Source organism: Phodopus roborovskii, unplaced genomic scaffold, assembly GCF_943737965.1.
Source record: "Phodopus roborovskii unplaced genomic scaffold, PHOROB, whole genome shotgun sequence".
Taxonomy (NCBI): Eukaryota; Metazoa; Chordata; class Mammalia; order Rodentia; family Cricetidae; genus Phodopus; species Phodopus roborovskii.
In genome coordinates, this window is record NW_026125894.1 from 355,901 (window position 1) to 381,972 (window position 26,072).

At 35.4% G+C, this 26,072-nt stretch overlaps 1 protein-coding gene across 1 annotated transcript in view; it reads left to right on the forward strand.

The window, feature by feature from the left end:
- Nucleotides 1-4,888: 4,888 nt before the first annotated feature.
- The window catches only part of Nup62cl (nucleoporin 62 C-terminal like), a 36,261-nt gene continuing 15,077 nt past the window's right edge, over nt 4,889-26,072 (forward strand). Inside the window, exons 1-7 of the mRNA XM_051178910.1 lie at nt 4,889-4,963; nt 8,155-8,311; nt 14,354-14,504; nt 14,759-14,808; nt 14,945-15,079; nt 17,391-17,502; nt 20,675-20,741. Of these exons, the coding sequence (XP_051034867.1) occupies nt 4,909-4,963; nt 8,155-8,311; nt 14,354-14,504; nt 14,759-14,808; nt 14,945-15,079; nt 17,391-17,502; nt 20,675-20,741 (727 nt within the window). The 5' untranslated portion in view covers nt 4,889-4,908. The remainder of the gene's footprint in view (nt 4,964-8,154; nt 8,312-14,353; nt 14,505-14,758; nt 14,809-14,944; nt 15,080-17,390; nt 17,503-20,674; nt 20,742-26,072) is intronic.

Sequence of the window (26,072 nt, forward strand, 5' to 3'; positions counted from 1 at the left end):
CACTCCTCCAGATCTTCCATTCTGTCTGCCCTCTCTCCAGTGGTGTTCACTGAGCACTAAGGATTTGCAGGTTGTTTTGGTGGGAAGCCATGAATAATGCTTTGGGTATCACTGATGCCTTCCTGAAAAACAACTCATAGGAAGCTACCCCATGCCTAGCACTGAGATTTTTGCTTAGTAACCTGTGTCTCCTAGGAGTAGCATTGTCCACCCATGTAAGATACTGCTGTTCAATCCCCCCTTTTTTTTCTAAATCCAGAGTGCTAACCAGAGTGCCCACCCCTCAAACTCCTTTTTCAGAAAAATTCTATTTTATAATTAGCTAATAAATGGTGGTGGATTGCCTCTTAGTTTTATCAAATAACTCCCTGTACCCTCTTCTCTCCCATCCCTAAATCCCATTAATTCTTAAACCTTTAATCTTCTTTATCTCTGAATCTTCTTACATATCACTTGAGTTCTACTATCCCTATTATATTTTTAATTGGGATGCATGGTAGTAGGTTTCCATATGGCCTTCCCAAACACTCTTCATGTTGGCTAACCCTCCTTCTGTTCCTTGTTTCCCTCGTGTTCCCTGAACCCTCCCTGCTTGAAACTTTCCACTCTCAGTATTCCCTCCCTCTACTTGAATTTTACCTGTATTTTATTTTTCTCACTCCGTAAGTGTATCCCTTCCTATTGGCCCACTTTCTAATTTTCTGAGTTCAACTTGTATTTCAAGTTTAAAATGCAGACAGTCCAGAGCTCCAACCCACATATGAGAGAGAACACGCAGCATTTGTCCTTCTGGGCTGAGTGACCTCACTCAGTATAATTTTTCCAGTGCTATCCATCTCTTTGAAAATTACATACTTTCACTTTTTATAGCTAAGTCATATCCCACTGTGTACACTGTATTTTCCCAATCCATTTATTGGTTGATGGTTATCCAAATGACTGTGTAGATAACTCTGTAGCGGGATATAAAGTCCTTTGAGTATATACCCAGAGTGTCATTTATTGAGTAGAGATCAGTAAGTGTCCTACATTGTACAGGAAAGTCTTCCTTAAAAAAATATCAGTAGTGCCAAATTGAGAAATGATACTCTAATTGTAATGAGAAAAAGGGTTTTGGGTCTTAAACCCTTTTCTATATCAGAGTAAGATTCATATAACTAAGAAGGAAGTCATATTAAATGATATTTGCTTCCTTAGTTATCTTTGGGTATGCAATTTAAGGACAGGCTCTGAAATTATGTCAGGATCTTAAATAAATGATCAGTATTTTTTAAAATATGGGCATAAATCAAGTAGAAATTTAATTAGAGCTAGTGAAGAAGTTTCAGTAATACAGCCATTTACAAAATAAATAATATGAAAATCAATAGCTTCACTATGTTTAGGCAATAGTTGTTGGGAAATACAGCCAAGAAAAGGGCCATTAACAATTTCGACCAAAATTATGAAACACCCAGGAATTAATTTTTAAAAATATTCATGACTTATATGGGGAAACCACCAAATTTTACTGAGATATACAGGAGATACACCAAATAATGAACAGGACCACTAAATGAGCAGACTCAGTAATATCAAAATGATATTCACCTCCAGATTAATCTGTCCATCTAATGCAATTCTGGTGAAGCCATAGTGGCTCTTTAGGAAGAAGGAAAGGAACAAAGAACTTGGAAAGATTCTAAAATTCAAATGGAGGAATAAATGCATGAGGCCTTCCACCCTGGTATTGTGTTAGGCAAGTAATGATGGGGTAATTTCGGGGAAACTATATCAAAATGCACAAATTGATGTTCTTCCTGTAAGTTTAAAATGTTATGTAATGTAAAAATAAATAATTCTAGGGTTATAATAATTGAGATTCTATTATGTAACAGGCACAGGAAAAAAATCAGTGAAATATTTTAAGGCATAAAAACAACCCTGTGTGTATGATGGTGGTGTTTCAAATCCATTAGGGGGGAGGGTAAAATAATGAATAAATAAATTGTAATAGCTGGCTACCTGTTGTTTGCTTAAAATATTCATCATAAGAAATATTGCATGAATTAAAGGTGGAAAATAGAGTGCATGAATATTTTAAAGGTGTAGGTGAATATGAAACTATGTAAGTAATGTTTCCCACACTTGCTACAAGAAATATGCACTTATGTCTAATTCTTAAATAATATAGGCAAATGGCTTCAAAATAAATCTATAAATACTACAAATAGATACACTACACCCCTGTTCACTGAACTTCTTTCCATTTTCCATACCCATTTAACCACTATCCTTGTGTTCTTAGCCTTCCACCTTTAAACTATATTCTAGTGTGTATTCTGCTTTTTCAATTTGTAAATTTTTTACTACACTTGTTTCAAACCTGTTAAAACTTAGTTAATTTCACATGATCAAGAGATTCTTTAGTATCTTTTTAATATCATTGCAGTTCATGCTCTGGGTATACTATAATTTGTATATCCACTCCCTTGGTAATTGTTATATTAGCGTCCTCTCTTTTGCCGATACAAACAGTAATGTAGTGGATATCATTATTATCACGTGTGTGTGTGTGTGTGTGTGTGTGTGTGTGTGTGTGTGTGTATGTGTGTACGTGTGCCATGGAACATGTATAAATATAAGAGGACAACAGGTGTCCATCCAGTCCTTCTACAAAACACCCACCTCACCATGTGGATCCTGCATATGAAATTGAGGTCATTAGGCTTGGTGGCAAGCATCTTCACCTGCTCAACCATGTTTCTAGCCCTGGATATGATTTTATGTGTCATTTCACAGGTACACAAGAAATCTTACAAGAACATCTTACATATTTATTGTGGTAAGATATACATTAAAAACTTTACCACTGTGTACAGTTAGTCACTTCTAGATATATAATTCTGTGATATAAAGTGCACTCTTTATGGATACACTTCCAGGAGAATATTTCTATCTCAAATGATTTGTAATAGTTAAAACATGGACCACTCATGCCACTTTACATTCTCATTAGGAATCCATGAGGCTGCATGATTTTTTTTTGCTGTCCTTAATAAACTGTGTTAGTAGTATTTGAGTTCTCGTCGTCTGTTTTGTGAAACTGTTTTCAACGTAGTTACAATTTACAGTTTTCTCTTAAAATTAGATTGAATACTTTTTCTTATGTTTAAGGGGGAAAGCCATTTAAAATATAATATTGAGACCTAGACTAGACCATAAGGAGAAAAAAATGATGGAAAGATTTGGCCACTTATAGAATAGTAAAAAATTAAATGCCATTGACAAACTGGGGTGGGAGAGTGTTTATAACATATGACAGAATAAATAGCCTTGCTATTTCATGTTATTAAAAATCACTCGCAAGTGTTGAGGATCTTGCCTTCTCTTTCCAGTTCGTTGAGTGTTTTTATCATGAAAGGGCATTAAATTTTTGTCAAATGCGTTTTTTTTTCTTCTCCTGAGATGATAATGTGCTTTTTAATAACAGTGTAATTGACATATAATTCACATCTTGCAATTCACTCTTTGAAATTGTACAATTCAGTGGTTTTTAATATAGCCACAGAGTATACAACCACCACCAGAATGTAACTTGAGAACATTTTCATTACCCCTAAAAGAAACCTTGTACCCAGTTAGCAGTCATCCTTCATTAACCCACCCACCCTCACCCCTACAGCCATTGTCAACCACTAATACACTTTCTGTCTATGGCTTTGGCTATTATAGACATTTCATATAATTGAAACCATGCAGTACGTTGCCTTTGTGCCTACTTCTTTCATTTAGCTTACTAGTTCCAAGGTTTGTTTATGCTATAGCATAGATAAGTGCTTAATTCTTCCTTGTTAAACTCTGGTAGACTACAGGACTGAGAACCTAATGTCTTGTTAGCATAAAGTTATCACCTTTTAATTGCTTAACACCAAATCTTCATCTTCTAAGAGGGAATCCTTCCACTGGAATTACTCACGTTCTGTTTTATATCAAGTCATTTCTTTTGCGGTTGAGTTTGGGAGCTCTCTGTTCTTAGGACCAGCAGTTAGCGCTGGGGTAAAATCTTTCTTTGATCCCTGACTTTGGGGGCTGGGCAGATCTTGATTGCCTCTTCCTTAGAGCTGCCAATGAGCTTTAGGAAATGCAATCAGTGTGGTATGTTTGGATCCCTACTATCCTCAGCCCTCTGTCACGGAGTTTCTATCCTATGAGTGGGAACTGGCTAAAAGAAATGAGTACGAGAAAGTTTGGCTGTATTTATCAGTACTGTTGCCCTTCATGTCCATGTTGGAGGTGATGAGAAGGCTGGCTGCTTGCTTTCTCATGGAAGGCCTATCTCCCTTGATTGAGCACCAGAGCCACAGAGCACCCAATCTTCTAAGCCGCTCTTATCTGGAGTGTTACTTGTACAAAGGCGAGCAAGGGGGTGGGAGGCAGACAGTGAGTTATGGCTTGTATGCCATATGTAGACCATCACTGTTAGATCACTGACTTTTAACAGATGTTCCCGAAGAAATGTTTCTTCGTTCACTGCATCTCCTTAGGATAATTTCTAGCAGTTTAGAATTTTGAAAAAGCACTTTCACCAGTTTCGAATAGTTTCACAGCAGTTCTTATGCTGCACTTCCAGGGAGGAGATGCTTCTCATCTGTTTACTGTTTCAGTGAGGTCGCTAGATGGCTATTAGCAGACAGTACTGATGAACATTTTAAAATATGGCTTCTGTTGTTTTTTTAACTGAAGACATTCTATTTGTAGTTGCTTACTTTCCCATTCTTTGCTCTTATTTCCCCAGTGTAAATGAATCTTGTATTGCTGCTTTACTTTATAGGAGTTATTTTTAGTCACTGTATTTTGCTTCTTACTTTGATTTTTAGGTTGCCCCCAGCATTTACTGTGATAGTCACCACTGACAATTCACGTACTATGTTTCCTGCAATGCCAAACATTCCTGCCTACGTGGCTTCCCAGGAACTCTCATGTAAGTTTTTCTCATTTTAAGAAATTATTGTTATTTTCTAGTTTGCCAATAGAAGCTATAGAGTTCCTGCATTTTATAAATAATTTTATAAATAATCACCGTTTGAATCTGCCTAGGACTTGATATCATTAGTAGCTTTGCATAAAACTTATTACCATGACTTTAACTATGAGGTCTTTTTAAAAAGTATTATGATTAATGTCTTAGCTACCTTTATATTGCTGTGGGAAGACACTATGCCCAAGGCAGCTTATAGAAAAAAAGAGTCAAAAAGAGTCTATTGGGGGTATACTTAGGGTTTCATAAGGTTAGAGTCCATGGCCACCATGGCAGGGAACATGGCATTAGACAGGTGTGGCCCTGGAACAGCAGCTGAGAGCTCATATATGACTCACAGCCACAAAACAGAGAGAGAGAGAGAGAGAGAGAGAGAGAGAGAGAGAGAGGGAGGGAGGGAGGGAGGGAGGGAGGGAGGGAGGGAGGGAGGGAGGGAGGGAGGGAGGGAGGGAGGGAGAGTGCTGAGAATGGCATGGACTTTTGAAACCTTAAAGCTCTCTCCCAATGATGCACCTCCCCCAAGAAAGCCACATCTCCTAATTTTTCTCAAACTATCCCACCAACTGGTACCAACTGTTCAATCATAGGAACCTATGGAGGCTAATCTCATTCAAACCACCCCAGTAAATATGGTTTAAAGTGATACAGTTTAGCGTCTACTTCATTAACACTGGTGTTTTGAGATAACTACTACAAATAGGAAAGGAAGTTTGCCAAGTACACCTAAATGTAAGAAATCCTTATTATCTTTGTAACAAATACAAAAAAAGATAATAACTGTTGGAGCCTTACTATAGTATATTTTTATGTCCATGCCCAATTTATGTTCTTTATATTTTATCTACTAAAGGTTTGAAATTCATTACTTCTTTTGGTACTAGTTAAAATATTATCGCTACTCAAATATTCCAGAGCTAGTTTATTATACCTTGTGGTGGGTTGAAAAAAAAATGGCCTTCAACCATAGTGGCACTACTAGGAGGTGTGACCTTGTTGCTGTAGAAGTGTGTCACTGTGGAGGTAGGCTTTGAGGCCTCACATATGCTCAAGATACCACCCAGTGTTTCAGACCACTTCCTGTTGTCTGTGGGAGCAAGATGTAGGAATCTTAGTTCCTTTTCTAGCACCATGTCTGCTTGCATGCCACCATGTCCCACCATAATGATATTGGGCTAAACCTCTGAAAATATAAGCCACCCCAATTAAATGTTTTTTTTTTTCCCTTTATAAGAGTTGCTGTGGTCATGGTGTCTTTTCACAGCAATAGAAACCTTAAGATATGCCTTTAAAATGGTATAGAAAATAAGTAAAAAAAAATACTATACAAAATGTAATCATAGTATTTTAATAAGACTCAAGATATCTTTACATTTAGGCTGATAGGTATTAATTTCTGTAAAATATTATTCAACATCTTTTGGAATATTTTGCTTTTTCTAGCTAGTCATGTTTTCAAGAATGCTGTTTTTTGAGTTTTTATTATAAAATCATACATGCATATGTGTATATGTGTGCAGCTATATACACATACAGCATTTTCTCTAGGACAATGATTTTGTTTATCATTTCAGACTTAATCTCACACATATAAACATATAAAATATATGAAATCATCTGGGGTTTTTTGTAAGAATGGAACCACATTATCTGTTTTAGTTTGCTTTTCAACTCTCTCTGCTTACAGTCTGATTTTTCTACATTTTTTTAGTTATTTCACAATTTCTTCTTATGTTTTATCTAGTTCCATACTTCTGCATATATTTCTATAGAAAGCAAACACAGTTTGATTATTCCCTGTCACCCAATTTTTGAGAACAAGATTTTGTTCTATCCTAACTCTAACTAGAGCTTTTTTGTGTCACCCACCCCCATACACACATACCAAAGCTAGTACATATGGGGCACCTTCTTCTTATACATCATACATTCATTGCTAGCCATATGTACTGTAAACCAGGAGCAACAGGCAGTTACCTGGAATAAAGCATGGGTGTCTGTGCCTGTTCCCTCAGCAGGAATGGAGTAGGCCAGATTCCCGAGTATTTTCGGTATACCTAACAGGCACCATGATTTCTGTGGTTATATAGTACAGATATTAACCTGAACATAGTGCTAATTGGGGGAGCCAGGCTAACACAATCCATTGTATACAAATAATATTTTTATTACAAATTTCATGTTACACAAGACTCATTTAATTGCCAAGAATGTTTGAAACTACAGAGAACCAAAAAGAAGAAAATAAGATAGTCCTAACCCCCAGCAGCCCTAATTTTCTTGCATTCTTCTTTATATGCCTGGTAAACAGTAAGGATCAACAGTGCTACTAAAGTTGTGAGAATTATGAGTAGAAGTCAGCAACAAACAGAAAACATAAGACTTAAGCTATGAAGACTATTCAGTTTTAATCTGTAAGGGGGCAAGGCATTCTAGCAAGGATACAACCAAAAAATTGTAAAAGAGATCTGGGATGTAAATAAAACTTTGAGAGGCTTTCACTAACCAGGTTGGCAAAGATGTATGGCTAGTGTTAGCTAAGATGTAGAGAAATAGGAATTTATTAACAAGGACATAGTTTTGTCTTTTTTTGTTTTGTTTTGTTTTTCAAAATCACTTTGGTAGGGCACTTTCACAAGATACATTAAGATTTAGAACATACCCCTGATTTAGTGTGATGATTTAGCAATTTAATTTGTAGGAATTAGTTTCTCAAGCCCAGTTAGATTTTTGTACAAAATATGTGTAGAGATTCTGTGTGTATTACAAAATTGTGGGGATTTTTTTCCCTTGAAAGTTAAATAGAACTTACCAGTGAGGCCATCTGGGTCTGTAGTTTTCAATATTTATGGGAAGAGTTTTAAGAATTGATTAAATTATTTCCTTAATGGTTATAGGGATGGTTATGTTTTATATTTTAATGACTCTCCAAGAGTTTTAATTTTCAGCATGAAGGTTAATTCATATGCCTGTTATGCGGTATATCGCTTCATCGTACAAAAGTGTTGTGTTCAAATCTATGGCTTTGACTCCCCCATATTTTAAAAAATATCTTGAATGACTGAGGCTTGACTGACACAATTTTCTCATTTCTTACTAACACTTTAAATTCTTACCAACACTATTTTATTTTCTAGCCACCACCTCAACGACTACCACTACCACCGTTACCACCAATACCACTACTACAATGACAAGTGGTTTCAACCTGTATTTCAAACCACCAGCATCACCTTGGCTTAATGACACTGGCTTAATCAGTGTGGCTTCTCTACCGGTTACCATGACTGTAAAGTAAGCTTGTTTATTTGAAATTGTGTGTTTTGTTTTTATCACCTTATAGGCATACTGGCATGGGTAGCTTTAGACTAGTATTTTATAAAGCAGTTAATGGAACAGGGAAGGATATTTTATATGTAGATCAGGAAGAACAGTCAACAGACTTTTGCAATACTGTTATACTACTAATAGCTATAATTTATTGTGTAATTCTATTTAGCAAGATGGCAATTCTTTAAGAACATCACACCATTTAACACTCAAGTATCCTATGAGATAGACTCTATTTGGGGTCCTGTTCTACAGAAGACTGGGACACATAGAGATTAGGTAGTTCTTTAATGATTGCACACATTGTAATGTGTGTACCATAATAAAAGTTCAAACAAACTCTAGAACTTATTCAAACTTGCATATTACATGAAACGATCCTGTGTGTCCTTTGTACCATTCCTGCAATGGCAGAATCTTGCATTAATGTTGTTGAGAACTAAGCTAGAATAGTGACATTGATGCAGTCAAGATACAGAATAGGGAGCTGGCGAGAGGTTAAATGGCTAAAAGCACTTGCCCCTATTCCACAGGATTAGTGTTTGGACCTCAGCTCAGAATTGCCTAGAACTCCATCTCCAGAGGCTCTGTACACATGTACAGGCACTCACGCACAGATATACACATATCAAAAGATAGAAGTAAATATTAAAATATACTAAATAAAAGAGAAAATAGTTCTGTCACCACAAGGATTTCTCTTGGTGTGCCCTTTTATGAGCACATCTCTCCTTCTTTCCTTAAGTCTGGGGTAGTAATTAATCTGTTCTTCATTTCCATATTCACAATATTTTAAGAATGGAGGCATATTTGTCCCCTAAGTTTTGGCCTTCTGTTTTCATTCAGCATGATTCCTTGAATTTCACCCAATAGCTTGATTCCCCCCTCCGTCTCTCAATTTCTGAATAGTATTCCATACTATTTCGTATAATGTAGTTTGTTTAAGCTTAGAAGTATTGCTAGGTATCTAGGTTGGGACTATGGATAGAACATTTACATAAACGTGTTTTTGTGAACCTAAGTCTTAACATATCTGGGATAAATGCCCTGACATGTAGGTGCTTGTCAGTGTGATGTTTATTATTTTATTTTAGGTGCCAAACACTTTCCCAGAGTGGTTATGCCATTCTGTGTATCTACCAGTAGTGTATGAGTTACCCACACTGTCCATATTTATTTTCTTGCTTGTGGCAATGTGACACTTTTTTATTACCCTTCATAAATATGTAAAGTGTTCTTGTTGTGGTATGAATTTTAATGTCTAATGGTTTTGCACATCTTTAAAGTTTTCTTCATTCTTTGAGAATTTAATATAATGTGTTTTGATCATATTCATTCTCTCCTCCAGCTCTTCCCAGACCCATCCTGACTCACCCAACTTTGTGTTCTCTTCTCTCTCTCTCTCTCTCTCTCTCTCTCTCTCTCTCTCTCTCTCTCTCTCTCTCTCTTTTTACACCCATCAAGTCTGATTTGTCCTGACAATATATCATTGGATGTGTAGACTTCTTTCCAAATACCCTCTTGAAGAAAACTAATTATCCCTCTCCTAACAGCTAAACTAAGGGTGGGACTTCATGCCTACTTCCCCTCTCCATGTTGGGATTTGGACTGGCTTGGGCTGATACAGGCTTTGTGCATGCTGTCACAACTGCTGGCAGTTCATATGGACAGCTGCCCTGCTGTGTCCTTGTCATCATCTACTACCGTTGACTTTTACACTCTTCATCTTGCTTGGCTAGGAAGGATATAATGGTATATATCTTATATATTTTTGTATTTGTATGTATATTTTGTTTGTATGAGGGCTGATTTTGTTTTTGCTTTTATGTTTTGATAGCAGAATAACAGTTAATGAATCAACTACCAACTTTACAACATACAAAATGCTCTGAGAGGCATTCTTATTCGTGTTTTCTAAAAGAAATTGTAGAGTTGGTGCTGATTCATTAGCTACTTTTTAATGAAAACTTCTGTGCCCAGATAAATCTCTTGCAGAATCCTTTAAATTAAAAATAAACTTATTTAATGGATCCAGAACTAGTCAGACTCTCTTATTTCATCTTTAATGAGCTTCAGAAATGTGTGGTTTTAAAGGAACATGTTCAGTTTTTTCCTGAGTTGTCAAATTCCCGTGCATGAAGTCATTTGTGGCCCTCCCTTATTGTGCTTTCCATATTGGAGATATATTCTTGTTTCATTTTTGATGTTGGTGGCCTGTGTCTTTCTTGTATCAATTTTATTGATATTTTTCTAAGGAACCAGTTTTCATTTCACTAATTACTCTGTAAAACTTCCCTGTTTTTATGTTCATTGTTATCCACTGTTGTTTCTTTTCTCCTGATGATATTGTTCATTTTCCTTTGCTAGTCTCTTAACTGACCTTCGCAGGCTGTTGATTTGAGGCATTTTCTTCTCACACCAGCCTTTAGTGCACTGTTTTCCCATGGCCCACATCTTTCACTATGCTCTGATTCCAATTTGAGTCATGGATTATTCGGATGCATCTTGTTTACTTTCTAAGTGTGCAGAGATTTTCTTCTTTTGGAATTAGTTATAATCGGTGGACATACTCCGTATGATTTCAGCTATTTTATATTTGTTTGGATTTTTTCTTATGCAGAAGGAAATGGTCCATCTTGCAGAATGTTCTATGGAAACCTAAATATTCTGTTTTCTTATATTGCTTATAGTGTTTTATGTATGTCTGTAAGATATTTTTTTATTTGTAGATTGGGGGGTGCCATATTCTAGTTTAGTGGTTCCTTCAGTTGTGTAGAAAAGCTTTTTGAAGTTCTCATTCAAATCATTTTGTATTTGTCTTATTTTCTCTCTTGAGCTTTATTTAACAGTTTCTCGAAATGGGCATCATTATAATAATTCTATACATATATTTAATAAATTGCTTTTATTTGCACCCCGGCTGCTTTCCTCCCCCATTTCCCACACCTACTTCCTATTAACAGTTCTTTCCTTCCCCCTAAATAGTTTCCTGTTCTCTTTTCATGATTTGTAATGTATCTATCTTTTTCTCATGTATTTTGAGGCTTTATTGTTTAGTAGAATATATGCTTGAATTGGCAGTTCTTGTACCTTGATTCTTTTATTATGATGTAATTCTCCTTAAGTTTGAATATGGTTTGTTCTGTAGTCTACCCTATATGATAGGAATTTCTTTTCTCTCAAAAACAAACAAAAAACATCCTTAGTTTTATACTTTTAATTCTTTTACCTTTCTATCCAAATAATTGGAGCGAGTTCTTGTCGGCCTTTATATGATTGGATGTTTATATGAGTGGATGTTTATTAACCACATTTATATTCAAAGAAGCTATTGACTATTTGGGCTTGTCTCTGCTGTTTGGTTATTTGATTTTTCTTGTGATTTGTGTCCTGTTTCTCCTTGTTTTTAATCTTCCCATGATTGCTGGAAATTTCCAGGGAGTTCCATCTTATTTTATATGTGCTGTTTTTAATACTTTGTTTCATACAATTTTTTTAGTAGTTTCTATTGATATTAAGGTATACACATATAACTTGAAACAATTTATTCATATTAACATTTTACCACTTTTTGTCAAGTGGAGAAACCCATTACTTAATTTTTCAACCTTTATCATGTAAGTATTGTTGTCACAAGTATTTCTTCTATGTACATTGAACATAACAGCCCAGAAGGTTTTGTTTTTCATTCCAACCATCAAATACAATCTAAGAAACACATTGAAAGGGAATAACACTCTGTCCTTTTCAGCCGTTTTGATGTGACATTACAAGACTCGCTGTTTCCTTTCTTCATAGTTAATCTTCAAGAGTAGACTTGGTAGCAATGCTTTACCTTATTTCTTCACTTGCATATGGTGTCTTTATTTCCTCTTCATTTCTGAAGATGCAAAAGTCATGAACACTTTGTTTCCTCCTTTCAGTTTCAGAGAAGAAGTCAGCTATCCATTCAGTAGCTCTTCTCTTTAAGTACGTTATTTTTCTGTCTGCTTTTTGCTTCTACAATTTTAAAAATTATCATTACCTTTAAGAAGTCTAATTGCTCTGTCTTGTGATGGATTTTTGTAGAGCCATTTCCATAACCTGATGTTTATCACAGCCACCTCACAATGGATTTTTGTGAGTTACTTTATTTTGGTTTGTTTAACTTCTCGAATCTTCATGTATATGTCTTTTGCCAAATTCTCCAAGTTTGCAACCTTTTCTTCCCAATCATTTTTCAGGTCCATTCTCTCTCTTTTCTGGAACTTCTCTTACATACATTGTTATCTCATTTGTAGTGTCCGCCTATGTCCTTAAGGCTGTTTTCATTTGTCTCTGTTTTCTCTTTTTGGTTCTATACATTTTAATTACCTGTCATTAAGTCTACTGATTGTTTTCTGTAAGGTCCACTCTAGTGTTAAACCCTTCAAGTAGGCTCATTTCAGTTATTTTATTTTTTGTTTGTTTTTTATAATCTCCATTCCTTTGCTGATTTTTTTATTTACTTCAAGAGGATTAAAAGTTGCCCTCTTCAGACATTTTTATTGACTGCTTTAAAATTCCTTTCCAGCAGTTCCCAACATCTGATACCTCTTCATGTTGTTATCTGTGTTGTTGCTAGTCTTTTCTCTTTTGAGTGGTGATTTTCCTAGTTCTTGATACGGATCATTTTTATTGTGTCATGGACGTTTGTCTATTATGTGAGGAGTGTTTGGGTCCTATTTATATCTACTTTCTTTTCATTAGCTAGTTCCTTTGTTGAGGTACAGTGAAAAGGGTGGGTGTGATTTTATGTTTAGTTTCCCACTGGACCTTGTGCCCAGCATCCCAACAAAAATGGAGCACTGAGTCATATTGCCTCAATGCACCTGGGCAGTATGGAAGTTCAGCTCTCTGTTCTGCTGACTCATTCCCTGTGAAAGTGGGACACCGCATCACATCACTTCACTACTTCTTGTAGGCTGCAGACCCAGCTTGCAGATGGGTGGTAGAGCACCTGATGAAGAGGCAAGTGAGGAACTAACTCAGTACTTTAGTTGATACAGGGGTAGGCAAAATTTCAGCTTCTTAGACCTTGCTGACAGAGGACACAGGATGTCAACTACTCTACCTCATCCTACCTTGTGGTCTCACAGATGCCGTGTTGCTGTGGAGGCTTGGCCCTCTACTAGGCCTTGCTGACACAAGGCTCATGGAAGAAAGAAGATAGTCCTTTCATTGACCTCCTTTATTTTTGGTTTTGCAAGTCAGTATGGAGGTTAAACTGCCCACTGAGTCTTGTTGACCCCAAGAATGGAAGAAATGAGAGCTGTTACCAGTCCAAATTTGTCTTGGAGTATTCAGTCTTTAGAGGTTAGATTTTCTACTGGGTCCCTGTGATTCCAGAGCAATAGGTGAAATCTAATGATTAATATCCTGCCATACTCAATCTCAAAAGCCTTGCTGCTTTTGAGTGAGGATTTCGCTTCAGCCTGCCATATATGTCACCATTAGTACCCCAGTAGGAAGTTAGAACGCTGCCTGCTTCTGCCAGGAAAGTATTACCTGTTACCTCCACTTTGCGCTCCACTAATACTACTACTGCTAGAATCAATGTGACCTAGGTGCCCTGACCACAGAGTCAGAAACCAAGCTTTTTGTATACGATTGGCAGAGGAGTTGGTGTTCCTCACAGCTCCTTGCGGGTAAGGGATGCTGATGATTTGTGACTAGTACTCAAAAGCACACTTGGAATAAGATGATTCCTAGAGCTTCCAGTATGCTGTACTGACATAATAGGAAGAGTAGAAGTAGATGGTGATTTAGTAGACATCTTAAGAAGTATTTATTTACTCTATTCCCTTAGGACAGTTTTCAGAGCATGTAACTGGATGTTTTAAAATCTTTATCGGATATTATTTTTGTTGGAAAGCAGAAACGAGAATCTCCCCACAGGCTTTCCCCTCCTAGTCTTCCTGTACTGTTTGTTTTAAATTATGATTGTAGTTTAAAAATATGATCATAGTATATCTTTTTATATTTTAGCTCAATTGTCACTCCTGTGATGACATATGGTCACCTGGACAGTATGGTGGACAAGTGGAATCTTCAACTGCAAGAGCAAGAGAAACACTTTCTTTATCAGGCCAACCAACTGAATCTTTGGAACCATGCACTGATTGAGAGTACTGATGAGGTAGGAAGATATTCTCATTGGTCTTCCTGTATTGTACAAGTATTTCCAGATAAACACAAGGGAATAGACTTTGGTTTTGTGATTAGTTTTCTGTTGCAATATTGATGAGTAGCATGAAAACATTTTTTTCTAAGTTAATATGCTCCCTGAGTTAGGAAGTGTTTGGTATTTCAAGTGTCTGAGAAAATGGGTATTCTAAAATTATTGAGACAATGTGAATATTAATATTGTTTTGTTCCTATTTCTCTTTAAAGCTTATTCTTTTATACAACGAAGTGGAAAAGGTGAAACTGGACCAGACCAGGTAGAACCTTGGACTTTTTTGCTTGAAAGATTCAAAATATTATTGTTCCATTTTTTTTCCCCATGCTGTTTATTGACATTTAATTTGTTACCCAGAATTGCTTTCATCAGCCTTTCTGTTGACTTGTTTTATTCAGGTTGGAAAGAGAATTAGATTTTGTCCTGTCACAGCAGAAGGAACTGGAACGTCTGTTGACTCCTTTAGAGGAGTTTGTGAAGGAACAGAATGTGCCTTTTAATCTGCTCTATGTAGATAAAGAGTATGAGAGAATGTAAGTAACTGAATATAGATTGAAGAATTGGGCAGAAGGAGAGAGAAATTGAGTCATAAAGCAGACAATAAATATTGGTAGAAAAGGGCAAATTCTTCTAGTTGGTATTTATCAGCTTGTTTGACTGCTCCGTGTTTATCTTTAATGGAGGCTTAGAAATGAAGGAATCATTCTGGCGGCTTGTTTCATATCATTTTGTTCACTGTTATTAATCTCAAGCTCATGTTTGTCTACTGTAACGTTTGTATATCTGTCAATTCTTAAATTAGAAATACAAAGCTTATGTGTGATACAGTCTTATGGAATATTTCTGGTTTCCTCATATTGACACATCTAAACCTAATATCTATACAGTTGTTTTAGTCATACATTATTTGATATTTCAAAGACAGACTGACTGTTCATTTGAGGATGAACTATGGTTTTCAAAATTGGAATGATTTTGTCAGCGTTTCAGGCTAGGTGTGTTTTATTTGTGTACTGTGCAGTCTTTACCTTGTGTCTATTCATTGTCATTGTTCCCATGGTAACCCTAGAACTGAGATTTGATAATCAGGCCAGTTTATAAAGCATAAAGAGACCTTGTGTGAACATATTACATTATCTAAATCGTGACTAACTTGAACACATTTTATCAGTGGCTTGTTAGTAAATTAAGCTGGAGCTCTTATGTTTTGTATTTTTTTTTCTTCATTTTTGACAGGTTCTTACCAGTTTTGCCCAGGCTTCTGTCAAACTCCTGGGTTAAAGTGATTCTGTCACCCTAGCATTCTGAGTAGAAGGAATTACAGGCACACACCACAGTGCCCAGCTGAGCTTTTGCTAGTCCTTTGCCACTGAACTTGATTTTTAAGGCTTGAAAGTTAATGTTTTTGTAGGATTTTAAATGTGAATAAGTATAGCTAATATGTACTGACCTCCACCTTCTCTACTTTTGTATTTCAGGGTTTGTTTTCTTCCTCTTTCATTTTTTATTTTTCTCTTCTTTCTTTGCTCTATTCTTTGGCATAGTTTCTGTGAAACACATACACACACACACACACACACACACACACACACACATATATATATATATATACATTTTGTTTTTTTTGTTGTTGTTGTTTGTTTGTTTGAGACATGGTCTGTCTACATTGTCTACATGTTCTTGGTTGGCTTAGAACTCTCTATGCAAACGAAGATGACCTAGGACTCCCTCTATAGACCAGTCTGTCCTTGAACTCATAGAGATCCACCTGCCTCTGTTTCTGGAGTGCTGGGATTATAAGTGTGCACCACCATTCCTAACATATTCTATATTTTTATTAATTTATTTGGAGAAGGTCTCATCTAGCACAAACGCTGTAACAGCTAAGGCAGGCCTGAAATGCTTCATCCTCCTTTCTCTACTTCATACATGATGCGATTTCAGGAATGTGCCACCATGCTCAACTTTATCCTTTCTTTTTTGTTTTATTTTTAAAATACTTACATCTTTAGAATATACTAACTGTTGGTTAGAAAGGGGTTGCTTAGAAACATTAATTCTATTGCAATTAATGCAAGAGATTTATATTATTTTTGTGGTCAGATTTATATTGCAATAAAGCTTTCACCAGAATTTTCAACAGTTTAGGCAACCAATTACATATAAGTGATTGGCACAGAAAGTAATAGATGGTTACCAGGCAATCTGATTGCATCTTTTAATTTTATAGAAATAAGTTTGAAAAATCTTCTGGCCACTTTTAATTCTTGCAAACATAATGATAGACTGGACTCAATCAATCAATCAATCAATATTTCTTCATCCCTCCCCACTCCCCATTGTCTGTGACAGTTTGGAATTTTTGAGAATTCATTCAGATAACTAATCAGTTTGTAGTAAACTCAGATTCATCTACCTTTTATTGTTATAAAGCTCATATCTTAAAATATCCTTTGCATGCTATAGCAGATCTTATAAGGTTTTACTGTGAAATTTTATGTATCCTCTATAATTGAAGCAATCTCAGCATTTATTGAAATTTGCCAAACACTAATCTTGTATCTAGCTAAATGCCCTTTGTATACCTTTTGCTTTCCCAAAAGGGTTTCTTTGCTGTTGCACTCATCAGAGGCTAAAGCCTTTGCCTCTGTAGTCTTAGGTTATGATCATAATAAGTTGGCAAACATCAAATCCATTAGACAATGTCATTAGTCATAACTGGGAACCAATGTGAATGTAGGGGAATTGGGACAAATCTTGCTGGCAATGACATTTCTATATGTCAGTCATGGTAGATGTGAGAAAAATGTTTCTTGTTAATCTTTCTTTCACTTGCCTTTGCAGCTACAAATTAGCGGAAAACATAGATGCTGAGCTGAAAAAAATGTCGCAAGATCTCAAGGACATTATTGTTCACCTGAATACACTTGGAAGTCCTGATGACACCACTGTGCCAGTATGCTACTTGCTCTTTTTATGTAGAAAGCCATGATTTCATATGAAATTGGCCCTCTGGAGGGCTTTTAATGCGTCACATTCCCTGGTCCTCCAGAGTTTTCCTTATCTGCCCTCTAGAGATATGAAGCTCTTAGGCATGATTAGAGGGACAGTAAATATTTACAGATGGGAGTTTTGGTGGTTATTCACAGGAGGATAAAATAAACGACCCTTAATTTGTACAGGGTTTACTCTTTACATGATTAAACATATGCTGGTCCTTTTTTTTTTCACTTACTCACTAGTTAATTTTTCATAACATATAATTTATTTACTCATATAAATATGATCAGCTACATCTAGGCCTGTTAGACATATTTAAGCGCTCTTTAATTTATATCCTTCAAATGTAGTGACTTAACTGTTAAGACTTAACATTTTTCCTTAGAATTTTTTCTTAAATATTGTCAGTATGTTTCTTACTGCCTCACAGAATACTACTTAGTTCATAAAGCAAATACATTATATTATGGGAATGTATGACTGAGAGTCCTGTTGGAATTGAGATCCTGTGAATTAATTTGGCAGTAAGAAAGAAGCAGGGTTTCTTTGTCATTTTCCTATACTCTCATTGTTAAGAGCTTATTTCCTGTATCTTTTTCTATTATCTCAGCAGCATAGATGAAGTTCTCTTGTCCCCACTCTTGCTAAATAGCACTAGTGCTAAGAGGAATCTCCCATTGTAGGAGCTTCTTTTGTGCCTTCTACAATTAATTATAAGTAGCAGTGAGGCTAGGATCTCAGTAGATGAGAATGAGTAACATATACACAAGTGGTGATTATTCTCTAGCAGGTTCTTTGTCCAATTAGATGCAGACTGTCCTTCCTGTACATACATATTATTACTGCATTTTTTAATCATGAAAGAAAACAGCCAGTTACAGTTGAGAAACTATTAGAATATTGTTTGTCACATAATCTCTTTGGGTCTTGTCTCCTTTTGCAAAATGTCAAGAGTAGAATAAATGATCTGTAAGTCCCTTTCAGCCATAAAAAATGCTATTCTCTACTTAGCATCAATGTAAAATTGAACAATGACGCATATAAATTAGTCTGGAATTACCAATTCTACCATCTGCCTTATGTTCACAAAGACAATCATGAGTCAACAAACTACATTTCTGTTAGATTCCAAATGCAATTGCAAAATTCAAAATTGTTATGTTGTAATAGATTTCTGATGCATATATAAACAGATTTAGACATGGTACAGAACTGATGTCTAGTCTTGGAGTCCTGAAATGATGTGAGAAGTATGGTCAGCAGAGTTAGTGAAATCCTATCTTTATAATTTTCCCAACTTTGCCCATGATAATTTTGTTTTACTAGTGAGTAGCAAATAGTCTCGTGTTTTCATTTTCCCAGGTAGGGATAATTGAGATATTTAAGATGACTAAGTTAAGGGTAATTATTGTGTGATAGCAGGGCAAAAGGAATATTCAGATAATGCAAATCATTAGACAGAAAGTAGGAAAAAACACACCTGCTGAATGATAATGTCACTATAGATAATGTAATGATCATCACAAATCCCTGTTACAATGGATTATATATCATGCTACAAAAGTGGAAGCTATGTGTTTCAGCATTCGTAGTACGGGGATCCAATGACTTCTTTTACTCTTGTATGTGTGTTGGGGTGAATGGGAAAGATCATATAATACTTAAGTTTTTTATTAAACGGTATGTTCTGTTACCCTGTTATATTTTTATAAAATTCATATAATTAAAATATCAATATTACCAATTCCTTCTTACTATATTGATATACTTCTTCTAGTCTTTTTATAATGCTAGAAAAAAATAATCTTCTGTTTAAATAAAATCAGAAACATACCCATAGTGATTTTTACTTTCTGTTTTCATGGTTCAGTCTCAAAATTTTAGTCCTTCTTTGACAATGTGAATTTTAACACTGCCAAGATATTTCGCCAGAGGCAAATTTTATAATATACTTAACATTTTTTATTGGTAGATATATTGTTCCCATATTTTGGGTAATCTAATATAGCCTTCTAATGACCAGTTATTTAGATTTGGGCAGGCTCCTGGAAGTAAAATATACTCAGTAAAAAGTATAAATATTTAAAAACTATTGATACATGCTATAAAAATTTACATTTGGAAATGTGAGCCAATTTATATTACTGTTGAGTGTATATTAGTGTATTGATTTTTCCTACTTGCAAATTGAGTGTTCCAAATCTGAAATATTGGAATCTGAAATGCTCCAAAATCTAAAACTTTTTCAGTGATGAAATTATGCACAAGTGGAAGAGTCCACACTCATGGAATGGGTCACAGCTAAAAAACACTGGCATATCTGGACTCGGAATGTAGCTCAGTGGTCAAAGTCTTGTGTAGCTTGTGAGAAACAAATGAACAAGCAAACCAACACAAACACACAAATGCAGTTATAATACAGGCTATATGTGCAAGATATGCATGACATATAAATTCCATGTTTGGGCTTCTTTTCCATCTCTAGGATATTTCATGTTATATAATGTAATGTTCCAAAAAGTTGTAAAATAACTAAAATAATCCTTTTCAAGCATTTTGGGTGAGAAACAATCAACCTGTACTTGACTATTGAATGTTACTATTTTTAAAATAATGAATTTGAGGGGCACAGCATGTCGGTAGACTCCTATAGTCCCAGAGCTTGGGAGGTAGAGGGAGGGCTTGGGTTACGTGGTTAAGTTCCAGGCCAGTCTGTACTACTTAACAAGCCTTTGTCTCAAAAACAAAAACAAAACAAAACAAGCAATTGCTGATTTGATTGACAAATTTGATGTTCCTAATTTTATGTGGATTGTTTTATTTGTTTTCTTTTGAAATATCTTTTAATGTCCTTTGTTTTTATATTGTGCTTGTCAGGTTTATTTTTATTGATTTGTAAGACTTTAATCCCTGACATTTACAAAATGAATAGATTGAACTAATGCACAAAAGTAATTAGCATTTTAAGTATGAAATGGCAAAACACCATTAATATGTAGTTCATTGTCAGAGCAGCACTTACTAGAAGAAAATTAAATGTTGCTTCTTAATTTCAATTTCCTATGTTTCTTTCTTTTTGTTTACTACATTAGAATAATCACAATCTAAAATCTTGCTTGTATTTTCAGCTTGAGCAGATCTGCAAAATTCTGAGTACTCATATGGACTCTCTGCAGTGGATTAGTCATAATTCAGGTGGGTGTTTTGTATATATGTTGTAAGTATGAAAATACTGGACAACACACATTGTGCTTTCAGTGGCCACACAAAAGCTCTGCTGAAAGGCTGTTGCTCAGCTCATGCCCATATGAGCTCTGAAGAATTAACTAGAAATTAATAAAAACAGCGAATGGATAAAGGTAGTGTGTTGACAGTATGAATAGAAGAAGAACTTTGAAGTTTATCTTTTGTGTACAGTTTTGATCTCAGTAAACTGAGTATATAAAACATTTGCTTTATATACTCAGAATTGGAGCCCAAAATGGGAAGAGAGACAAATACTGAAGACCTGCCCCCCAAATCAATGTAGTTTATAACATTCTAGCACAGTGCTGACAGCCATTGAATGCAACATTGCTTTTTGATGGTGTTGTGTGTGAGGGTGTGCATGTGTATATGTTCTTGTGTGTTTGGGGGATGTGTTGCATGCTTGTATAAACTGGGCAAGTCAATGTTGGATATCTTCCTCTACGCCTCTTTTATTTTTGACAGAGTTTTTGAGCCTGAAGATCACTGATTTGATGATACTAGCAGAAAACACTTAAACTGAATCATCTCCAGTGTCCCAGAGTATAGTGTTCTTGGTAGTGCATTATTATTAGGTGAAAAGAAATGCAAAAATAAATAAAACCTCTTAATAGTATTATTGTTAGTGTCACAGTTATAGAAGGAGTTATCACTACCATTTTGTAGCCATAGCAAAATAAATCAAATGTACACATCTATTAACGTTAATAGAAATTAGGGTTTTGTTCATTTACATTTTATATTTTATTCCAACGCATTTCACTTACTGTACACAATTTCTTTGTGTCCGGAGCACCAAGTAACTTTAGCAAGATACCATAGATCTGGGACTAGTCTCTCTTCTTTTTTCTTTTCTTTTTTATTTATTCTTCTCTCACATATTACATCCTCTCCTCCTAGCCCCTCCCTCACACTTTTCCTCTCCCCTAGACCCATTTCTCCGTCTTTCCCTTCAGAAAAGGGCAGCCTTGAAATTAGGATTTTTATTGAGAAATGAGATGCAAGTTATTTTTCTTATATATTTGTATTGTAAATTTAAAATTCAGATAACATTAATGAATCTGAATTTCTTTGTTTTATACATGGAAAGGGCTTAGAAGCTCAACACTTAGATACCCAAGGACCAAGATCCTGGTTTCTACAAATAAGTCCCATTAATAGATAATGATTCTTCTTGGATGACTTTGATCTCAGGGCTGACAGCAAGAAGTACAGGAGAACTGTGGGACATGCAAGGAAGAAAACATTGTTCTAATACTAATGATGTTTTATCAGAACTTAAGGTTCTCTTAAACATAAAAATAATAGTAATAGAGTATAATATGTTAAAGGCAAAAACCTCATGAACTCACAAATATACCCTTTAAAAGAGAGTGAGAAATGAAAGGGAGAGGGAGAAATTGGCACAGAATTATGCCAACAATTAGTTATAGAAGGTGATAGAATTGGGGAACTATAATTACAAGTTTTCCATGGAATATGTTTAAGTTCATCTTCATCTTGAATACCCTGCCTCGTTTATAAAATCAACTGATAGTCCATTTTGAGGCAGAAAAACATGCTAACAGGAAATGGATCAAATAAAGACTGCTGGTTATTCTGTTAACTTTCTAAAAATAGTATTATTGAGGCACAGTTTGCACACCACGAAACTCAGCACTTTGGTTGTTTGAGTCAATGGGGAAATCACAGCTTTGCATTTGTGCCATAGTGGCTGATTCATGCAAGGGTCATCAATAAATATCAAAATTACAAAGTTTAAGATCGTTGGGGAATAAGATGCTCATGTACTCCTAAAATTTGTTACTCTGTATATTGGTTAATAATTACAAAAGGGGAGAAAGGCTTTCCTAAGAGCTATCTGACATATATCACTCTCATGAAGTGATCAAATTGGAACTGACCAATAATGGAGAAGGTGGTGAGTGTGCCTAATGATTTTACATGCAGTATAAATTTTTGTTATCACTTATATAGATAGTATTAGTGCCAAAATTTTCACCTGAAACTAGTCAGTCACAAAATCATATAGTCAGTGTATACATTCTAAAATATCATTGTTTTGGACTGTTCCAAAGATCAATCATGAAAAACAAAAAAAAAAAAAAAAAAAATTAAGGGAATGGTCATAGATTAAAAGAGATATGGTGATCACATCTGTGTCATCATTGATTAAATACAATACCAGAACTAAAACAGACACTATTTCAAATAATTAGGGATTTTGAACTGTATACAGACTACATATTAAGAAAGTGTTCCATTTTCCTAGGTGAGATGATGATCATCGTGTTAGAAAATATTTTCCTAGAAAATACAGAGGAATTTGTGGCAAAACAGTGAGATAATCTAGATAAAGAGTATACAAATATATTAATTTTACTATTTTCTATATTTTCTTACAAGTATAAAACAAAAACCAGGCAAAAAAAGAAGAGCATGGAAAGGGGAGTTGAACACAAAGCGCCGTAGAGGTTGTGGCAATTTTTAGCTGCTGGGAAAGGGGGTCACTTTTCTTTATGAGTGTATCTCCCCTGGAAAGTTGACCATAGTCATAGTGCAAGACCACACATTCAAGAATATTTGGACAGTTAAAATTGGCCTTTATGGGGAAAAAAGGACATAAAGTTACATGTGTAGGAAAGGGCATGTGGATCTGAGATGAGTTGGGTAAGAGAGGCTAAATATAATCAAAGCATGATATATAAAATTCTGAAAGAATAATAAAACATATATTAAAATAGGACAAGCCATTTTATAAACTTTGCCTAAATGTAGGGGTAGGATGATATATCAAGAAGAAAAGAATATAAAACATAATCAACCAAGCAATTACAAATTTTCAAGACAGCCATAAAATAATCCATTTTCTTCCTCGTGGACTTTCTAGGTTCTTCATTCTCTGACCTAGTAGACATCAACTAGGGTGAATTTCTTCAGTGTCTTTCACTTAGAAGTATACCTGTATTATCACTCATTGTTACCTGTGTCTTTCCTTGGTTAGAGGAAGAAATGCCCTGTCTCTTTCTAAGCTCTGTTTAGAATCATTGGATGGGAGTTAAGTTCTATATTGTTTGCACATGCATTTGTTAAAATAAGATGCATACTGTGATGATTTGAATGAGAACAGCCTCCATATGTTCACAGATTTGAATTCTTGCGCCCCATTTGGTGGAACTGTTTGGGAAGGGTTGGTGGATATCGCCTTTGTGGAGGAGGTGTATCTGTAGAAGTGGGATTTGGAGTTTCAAAAGTCCAAGCCATTGCCAGATATCTCCTCTTTCTCTGTCTCATACTTGTGGACTGAATTGTGCATTCTCAGCTAATGCTCTAGTGCCATACTAAGTTTGCTGGCCTGCTGCCGTGCTCTCCACCATGATGGTCATAGACTCCGACCCTCTGCAGCCATGAGTCCCAAATTAGACGTCTTCTTTTATGCATTGCCTTGGTCATAGTATTTTTTATGACAATAGGAGAGTAACTAAGACACACACACACACACACACACACAGGCACGCACTCACGCACATGCACAGTTGTGCATGCATATGTTCAGATTAAGTTATTGCCTCTTTTAGTGTGCATTTAATCTCTATGAAGATTAAAAGAAGCAGTGTATAGCTTTGTCCATAGGTGGTAATCAATGAATGATAGTGAGAAGAACTAGTTACTGGTTGTCAGAATTTGAGCTGTATGTGTACGGGGGTGGAGATAAGAAAGGTCATGGGGTTCAAAGGGAGCTATCAAATTGGATCTAGAGAAATTAGTTTGAGGTAGGCTACCATTAAACACTATGTGTGTAGAGAAGTTTATAAGAGTAACTAAGTGGGAAAATGTTAATATCCATACAATGCCAGAGGATCAGATTATACAAAATCTTGCTGTGTGTTAGTTATTTTTCTACAGTGAACAGACTTTTTGGGTGGAGTTAAAGGAGGTGTCACAAAGTAATTTGGGTTATAAAGAAAAATTGCAGTGATTTTTTTTCTTGGTGGGGATCCTCTTTGTCATAAATGAAATCTTAAGGTTCCCAGCCAGTGTTGCCTTTATAAAACTAAAGTTGTTAGTGTTGCAAGGGGTTTACTTTATATAAGTGAAAAAATTGTGGCCCAGAAAGGTTTAATGGTTTCTTTAGAACACACAGCTAAGAGCAATCATAGAAGAATTGGGAGCAGGATCCAGATTTCCTATGTACAAAACAGTATTGTCAATCCTGTGCTTTTCAAACAATGTGGGTATGGTTAGATATAAAAACAAATCTTAATCATGTACGGAACAGTAGAGAACAGGGTTGTCAAAATATAATAATATTTTGGATTGGAGATTGGAGGTAAATTTTAGGTGTCTGGGTAAAGTTCTCAGTCAAAATTGGTAGCAAGAATAAGACAGTAGAGTGATGATTAATGGGAATTCCTTATTTGCTAAAGATTTATTTGAACTAAAGAAGCAATGAAATTTTGTAGAGGCATTCATTTGAGAGGGGGGCTCTGCTACAAAATTGGGGGAATCCTGGTAATTCCTGATATCACAGGCTTCTTTTACCATTCCCACCCAACACGCCTTTCCTTTTCATAGCAGGAAATGGGGGTGATTAAGAAATGGAGCATGGCAGGGTTTAATTATGCTGTCCAAGAGAGGATTTTTTACTTTTTGTTTTATTTTTGCGTTTTAATAGTTAATTGGATCATGTCTGCTGAAATGGTCTGTGGACTGAAAGTTTAAAGATTAAATGAGTCCATTTGATCACATTCAGAGAGCAGTTATAGAAAAATGAATGAGTGTGTTATTCTGGCAATACAAATATTATATTTTACTAAAGAGAAATCATTAACTCATATAAAATCAAATCTTTATTTTAAAAGGTTTCTAGGAAATGTTTTTGGGACTTAATATCTGAAATATTGGCACAAAATTTTCCATCATAAAACATGGCAGCTGTTACATGAAAAAAATCACATATTTAACTGAAAATCATTTCTTTAAAAGTGATGTTGATGAATATTATTAACTGAGAAAAGCTAAAATGAAAAGCTAAAATGAAAAGACTATATACTGTGTGATTCCAAATATATGACATTCTGCAAAAGGCAAAGCTGTAGAGATAGAAAAAATAAAAAGATCATTAGTGGTGATGAATAGACAGAGCAGCAAAAATATTTTCTGTGGTACTGTAATGATGGATACCTGTCATTATACCCTTGCTAAAACCTGTAGGATAAACATCACTGAATGTGAACCTCAGTGCATACGATGGACTTATGGTGGTAATGGTAATCTTAT